The 6620-nt window shown below is 46.7% G+C and overlaps 2 protein-coding genes across 2 annotated transcripts; both read right to left on the bottom strand.

The window, feature by feature from the left end:
• Positions 1-3961: 3961 nt before the first annotated feature.
• LOC310953341 (uncharacterized protein) lies at positions 3962-4475 on the bottom strand. The gene is made up of 3 exons (XM_083922350.1): positions 4360-4475; positions 4202-4273; positions 3962-4120 (listed from the first exon to the last, which is right to left on the bottom strand). Exons 1-3 carry the CDS (start codon positions 4463-4465, stop codon positions 3963-3965), a joined length of 336 nt encoding a protein of 111 aa, XP_083778476.1. The 5' UTR covers positions 4466-4475; the 3' UTR covers position 3962.
• A 1-nt stretch (position 4476) lies between these two features.
• LOC310953239 (uncharacterized protein) lies at positions 4477-5830 on the bottom strand (the record flags this gene model as incomplete). Its single annotated transcript, XM_083922201.1, has 3 exons — positions 5763-5830; positions 4539-5071; positions 4477-4483 (listed from the first exon to the last, which is right to left on the bottom strand). The coding sequence occupies exons 2-3, from the start codon at positions 5063-5065 to the stop codon at positions 4477-4479; spliced, it is 534 nt and encodes a 177-aa protein (XP_083778327.1). The 5' UTR covers positions 5066-5071; positions 5763-5830.
• Between the last annotated feature and the right edge of the window lie 790 nt (positions 5831-6620).

Genomic DNA, 6620 nt, shown 5'->3' with positions numbered 1-6620 from the left:
CCACCGGCCGTGATCCAGGACCTGAATAAGACCTCCAGTCTTTATGGGTCCGGTGCGGGTGGCCCTGGGAGACGAGGCAACAGGCAGCGGTGCTACCCCTGGCAGATTTAAACAACAAAGCATATGTTTATCATATTGTTTTTTGAGCTGTTCAATTTGTCACATTTATTATATTTTCCCTTCATTTTCGCATTTTGCATACTTTAGCTTACTAATTCTTACTAATGGACAAAATCTAAGTGTCCCTCCCTCAGACAGGGAGGGGAGGTGGGTGGTTTGAGTTACCTGTATCTGTCAAAGACTGAGTCTCTAGTTTGGCTGTGGCAGGAGCTGGTGTCAACGGCTGCTGAAACATGGGAACTGCTTCTGATTGCTGCATCGACAACAGGACAGGTGCTGCTCCTCCTGGATCCTCACTGCTCTCCTGAAAAACGGCATCAATACAGTGATTCAGTGGGCCAGTCTGCAGGTCAGTCAGTCAGTGACAGTGAGTCATAAACCTAGATTACCTGAGAGTCCGTGCTCACCACAGCGGCAGGGCAGGGATCCTCTGTCTCCATGGCTGCAGCAGCTGAGATGTTGGGCTGTGTCCTGTTCTTGTCCCAGTTTAAGAACACAGGACGACAGCCTGGCTCCACATACTGCAGTCCAAATCTCTCCCCTGTGTCCCTGTTGGTTGTCTGCAGCATTGAGTATTTTGGCCTCCCTGTCACCTTTACTGAGACTGCATTCATCTCTGAAATCAACAGGGGGTCAAACACAGCTGGCAGCTCCACATCAGGTAGCTTCAGGTCCACCAGCCTCTGGAAGTTCCAGCGCAGGTTGCGTGTGACCCAGTGAGCCTGGTGAAGGTGGAAGCCCTCCTGCTGAGACGTGCCTCTCACAGGGATCCAAACAGGTACAGCAGCTCCTGCGCCCTTGGTGTAGTTGAGCTGCAAGGTTCCACCAAACCTGTACAGGGTTCCCTCCCCTACCTCTGGGTCGCTCAGGCAGCCTCTTAGGATGTGAACACGCTGGATCTGCCACACCTTCAACATGGAGGCCTTAAAGAGGAGCACATCATTGGCGTCCTTTGAGAGGTGGAAGTTATGTAGAACATCTTCCACTCTCTGCAGCAGTTCTCTGGGCAGTGGCACCCTGGTCCTACAGTGCTCCCTGATGTGCTGCTTGGTGGGATTAGCAGGGGATATGCCACAGAAGTTGTACGCCTCCCGGAGCCTTTTCAGGTCGCTCTGGTCCACAACAAGGAACGCTGCAGAAAGGAACTGGCAGAAAGAGCTGTACACAGGATGGTGCTCTGAGACACACTCCCTTGTAAAGCGGCGCATGCAATGAAACAAGTCCAGCTTGATAGTGATGTTCTTGTTGAACCTGCTTCTGGATGCGCTGCTGTTCTCAAGCTTCCCGGTGGTAGCCTGTGCAATAGTGGCCTCAGAGGTCCTCCAGTGGTCCCACAAAAGGTGCTCCTGAGGCCCGGGTTGCAATATCCTGAAGGCAGCACAGCAGTCTCTAAAACGTAGAAAAGAAATCTCATTAGAAACAATGTGTTTTATACAGAGCAGGTCTTATTATATTTACAGGAAGAACAGCTGATGAGGATCCTAAATACACAAACAAGCATTATTATGAAATAATATACTTTTTTATCTATTTGTGTGTTTTTTTTAATTTGGACTACTAACAAGAGGAGTCAGATTACACTACAATAAACAAAACTATATGAAGAATAAGTCCAAAAATCTAATTCAGTTGAATTGAAAGACAGTGTGTTTACCTGTCCACCCACTGGCAGCTTGCCTTCTCCACTCCTGCTGCAGAGTAGCGCTGGGACAGACCATCATACATCGGATAAAGGGACCGATCACACTCTGACTGCAGCATCACCCAGCTCACAATCATCCAGTTCTCATTCATTATGGCGTAGGAAGACATGGTGCCGGACGACAGCACCACCTTCCTCGCCACTTTGCGGGTGTGATCAGCCCTCAAGGCTTGTCCAAAGGTCCCCTGCAGCAGCAGATTGAGGAGCTGCTCCTGCCGCTGATACTCCCGGATGAGGCAGTCGACCAGGTAGTGTGCAGAAACAGACACTCCGCACCAGCCATCATCATCGGAATATCCTCCAAATGGAGCTGGAGTGTCAGTTCTTCTGAGGAGCCCAGTGATGGTTCGCTGGCCGTAAGCTCCTGCCTCAGCATCCCTTACGTTCTGCACGCTCAGCAGGTAGGCCAGGTGAGCTCTCTCATATTTTAGATGGAGTGCCTCAGTCAGCTGCTTGGACATGTCCTCTGGTGATCTGCTGCTGCGCCGCATCTGATCCATCACAGACTTGCAGATGGCCTTTTTTAAGGTCAGGAATGCCGGCACAATGTTCTGGAAACGCTCTGGAAGCTTCTCCAGCCACGGGGGCTTGTCAGCATGCCAGCACTTCTTGCAAGCCTTACAGGTGAGCCGCGAGGCAAGAATATAATACTGACCACTGGTGCCAATGATGACTCTTGGCCTTCCAACGCCAGAAGAAGCTACCTGAGGGTTGAGACAACCATGAAGACAGGGCAAAATGTAGTTGTTCCTCACCCTCTCCATGATGGCGTGCTCTGGCTTCCAAATAAAAAACGGATGAAGCTGGAAGTACTTTGGTGAAGGCAGCTCAGAGATTGAGTCTATGAGCTCGGGCTGGGGGGGATAACGCCACAGAGACAGCATGTTCATAAGGTGACGTACTGGACGTGACCCCGGCCACAGCCCCAACATCTCCATCTCAGTCTTCATCCAAAGTCTCTGCTGTTGGGAGCAGTTCCAGTGTGCAACGTCCTGATCATAGCCTGGGACAGAGACTGAAGGGACAGGAGGTGCTGGACATGGCAGAGCTGAAAAACATAATCAAACAATACGGTACATACACAGTACGAAAAAAGGCAAGAGAGCTTTGTATTAATGACCACCGTGTGGCAGAAGTTCATACCATCATGCAGGACAGTGTCTCTCTGTGCCTCCACAGGAGCAGGGTTCTTTGATGATGAATCTAGGATGGTGAGATAAAACAGGAAATGTGTGTAAGACATACACATTAAAATAACTGTAAGATATTCCTTAATAAAGCATTTACTACCTTCAGGGAGAAATGGAGATGCTGTTATCCCGGGCTCTACAGAAGAACTCTGGGAGACTGGCTTTCCAGGTGCTTTGGAAAAAACAGACACCAGATGTTATCATTACTTAACATGAGTGTTAGACAGTATAACACATTGAAAAACTCGCTTCTGTTCATCAGAATAAAAGGCATATGAATGTGAGACACACATGTAGAGGATACATACTTGGTCTGAACACACTGGGTGGCTGCTCTTCTATCCCCAGCTGTGTGGCGAGGGCGAGCAGCTGAGGAGGGACAGGCAGCGGGGCCTTCTGCGTGGCTGTGGGATTAAAGCGCAAAGGCCACACTGTTTGGTCACAGAGCACGTGCATTAATAACATCACACAACGTTCAGGGTGGTTTTAAGAAGTGAACACACAATAACCTTTGAGAGAAGCGACAGTCACAGAGGGGACGTCGGGGTCAGCAGGTGAGGGAACAGTCGCAGCAGATGTGAGCTTCGTCCTGTGTGCTGTCAAACATATTCACTGTCAGTGTCATCACACCGTCAAGTTTGTTTCTGCTTCACAATGTTTCTGTCACTAACTGCTGCTACACACTGAAACTACAGCTGCTGTTGACTGTGAACTGTGATTTATATCAAACGTAAAAGCACAGAAACATTATCAACAGATACTGTAATAATCACACCAGCTGTCCTTCAAGGATGTGGCATGGTAACCTATAATACATCTTAGATAGATATTTCACATGCCAGATCCTTGAATGACAACCTGAGGAAAAGCATGCAAAAAAAGAAAACACTTACCCTCATCGCTGACATGTTATTTCCTTCAGTTAGTAGGAGAGTAAAAGAACACAAGCATCAGAACAGGCCAGAACACGGCCAAAATAACAAACGAGTTGACGGAGATCGGTAGTAGCAGGAGGATTCTGGTGAAACAGAATCCTCCCTCCACAGTGATGGAGAAAAACCTGTTGCTGGAGGCACAGCCGGGGATCTGGAGACTGCTGCTGATGGCCCTGAAGCACAGGGGACATAAGACTTTTATCATGTACAGTAAGACTTTAGAAAACTCTTTTTATTAAACTAGATCCACCTACTTGGTTCCCTGTCGTATTTAGACGGAGACATCTCTAACATCTCTCTCTCCAGCTCCTCGTCCTCCTCCATCACTAGGGGATTGAACAATAACATTTATGACATGTTCGGTACATTAAATGTTCACATTAAATCAGTATGTGCATGGTTGTGAACTGACCAAGTGTGGTGGATGTCGCTGTGGAGGCAGCTGATGTGGTGGAGACAGGTGGTGGAGAAGACTCGGCCGTCTGCTGCCTCAGGATATACTGCTGAAGCATGTCCATCCTACTGTTCTTCACACACTTCAGCCCCAGAATGAAGCCAGCAAACCCATCTGCCCTGCTCTCCCAGACCTGCCTCCAGGTGTCCTTGGCCCTCTGTCCGAAACCAACCACGTTGTCCCACTCTGAGGCCACGGGGGGAGCAGGCTTCCTGGTGGACAGATACTCCTTCAGGTCCTCTACTTCCTGGAAGCTTCTGGCATAGTCCAGAAATGACAGCAGGCTGTCTTTGCTGGCTCCCTGAGGATTGAAGGTCCCACGTTGCTCCTCGTCTTCTACCTTTTGCATAAGGTAGATGGTGTAGCCAACGTCGTTCTGCAAAAGCCACCTGAATGACTTCCCCTTGTATTTTCCGAACTGAAGTTGATACTCCCCCATCACCTCCTGTCGGTCCGACACATCCCCGCCACGCTGAAGAACCACAGTGAGGGCGTTGGTCCTCACTAGGTCCTGTCTCTGAGGTGGAGACTTGTCCTGCAGTGAGGGATGAGTCTTCATCCTCATGGCTTCATCAGAGGGGTCCTGACGCAGATGGCCTGATGGGCCCTTTCTGAAGGACACCGTCATCTTTCCTGGAAAGAAGCTGAAGATGTTCTTCTTCATTTTCTCCTGTGCATAGAAAACCACAGTGCATATTATATAGTAATGATTAAAAGTGTATGCACACTATTGTAAACATGCACATTTATATATATATACACACACACACACACACAGAATTGTATCATCAATCATATAATCATTATTTAGCATTTGTTTTGACTAGGTAACAATAAACAGACAGACAGACAGATGATAACTAATTATGTGTTTCACATACAGTATTATCATTTATGTGTTACAGAGCAGTTCGACCTCCATCTTACATGTAAGCTTTATAACAGACACATACTGTAGTAACGTTATTATCACTGCTCAATCAAAGTGTGCACCTGTACAGTACAGCAGACAGACAGATACAGACACAGACATTATACACGCTGCTCATTCAAGTGTACTGTTATTCCCCTGTATCAGAAATATTAACGACAGTAATGAACTTACACAAGGAGAACACGAAAGCCATTAGTTCCCATACGTTTTAAATAGAAAGACGATGAAAGAGTGGAGTGGAGATAAAGTTAACTAACGTTAACAAACAAATGATAATTGATGAATTTAAATAAGGTCACGTAACGGTGACTGTAAATACAGTTACAACCTGTCGATGCTATCACAAAAAAACTGTTAAAAAAACATTTCCCGGTAATTATAACTGAAAAACATTAATTTACTACTATGAAACATGAGCCCCACTTACCTTTGTCGAGTCAAACCGTCACTAACACTTTAGTTTGTGATAAAAGTCCGTGTTTATGCCAAAACTCCGTGCACTGATTGTTTTTCTGCTGCTGCTCCGTCTGAAAAAAATCACACTCCTGACTGTTCCCAAAGGGGGAAACAGCGCCCCCACAATCCCGCTTGTGGCCAAAAATATATGGCAGTCGTAGTGATAAGAACTACCATAGAGAATGAATGGGAAAAGATAAGAGAAATAAGGACTACTATACGCGGTGCCCGCGCGGGATGGGACTTGGCTTGGGAACCAGAAGGTGACTGGTTCAAGTCCTGATATGGATAAAATATTTTTAAACCATTCAAAAGTCAGTGTAAACTGTCCAAAATTCTGAATAGTCTTTTTTTTACTTTGTTGTTGTCAAAAAAACAGAACAACGACAAATCTTTGAACAATTAACTTTTTTTGTATTTAGACTATTCAAATGTCCCACTAATGACACATTTTACAAGACCACATTGAACACATCATGAAAACGTAACTGACCTTCGTCAGATGCTCATAATTACTGAGTAGAAATTGAATGGGTCATAATACAATTGAATGCAGCCTCTGAATGGGCGCTTACTGGAGCACTGTCCGACAGTGTTATGTGCGAAACACACAGTCACGGTGGTAGCCCCTAAATTAGTAACGTTCAGTTATAGCTACTCTAGGAACCGTCGCTCTACAATGACCTGGCGATTTTTTTTTAATGAACTGGCGACCTGTCTAGAGCGGGGCCCGATGACAGCTAGCGTAGGCTCCAGCCTGCGCCCCGTCAAAGGTAATATTACAGACATTAAATGAATGAACAAGCAGGCTAATTGTTTAAGCCGCCCT

This window comes from Echiichthys vipera (assembly GCF_963691815.1).
Source record: "Echiichthys vipera genome assembly, chromosome: 10".
Lineage (NCBI taxonomy): Eukaryota > Metazoa > Chordata > Actinopteri > Perciformes > Trachinidae > Echiichthys > Echiichthys vipera.
Note: the sequence above shows the minus strand (reverse complement) of the source record. Positions and strands in the feature narration are given on the sequence as shown.

Coding starts and splice junctions, on each gene's coding strand:
- LOC310953341 (XM_083922350.1), bottom strand. CDS start 4,465: ATGGACATGCTTCAGCAGTATATCCTGAGGCAGCAGACGGCCGAGTCT. Junction 4,274..4,359: donor AGCGACATCCACCACACTTG/GTCAGTTCACAA, acceptor TCAATCCCCTAG/TGATGGAGGAGGACGAGGAG. Junction 4,121..4,201: donor TAAATACGACAGGGAACCAA/GTAGGTGGATCT, acceptor CCTGTGCTTCAG/GGCCATCAGCAGCAGTCTCC.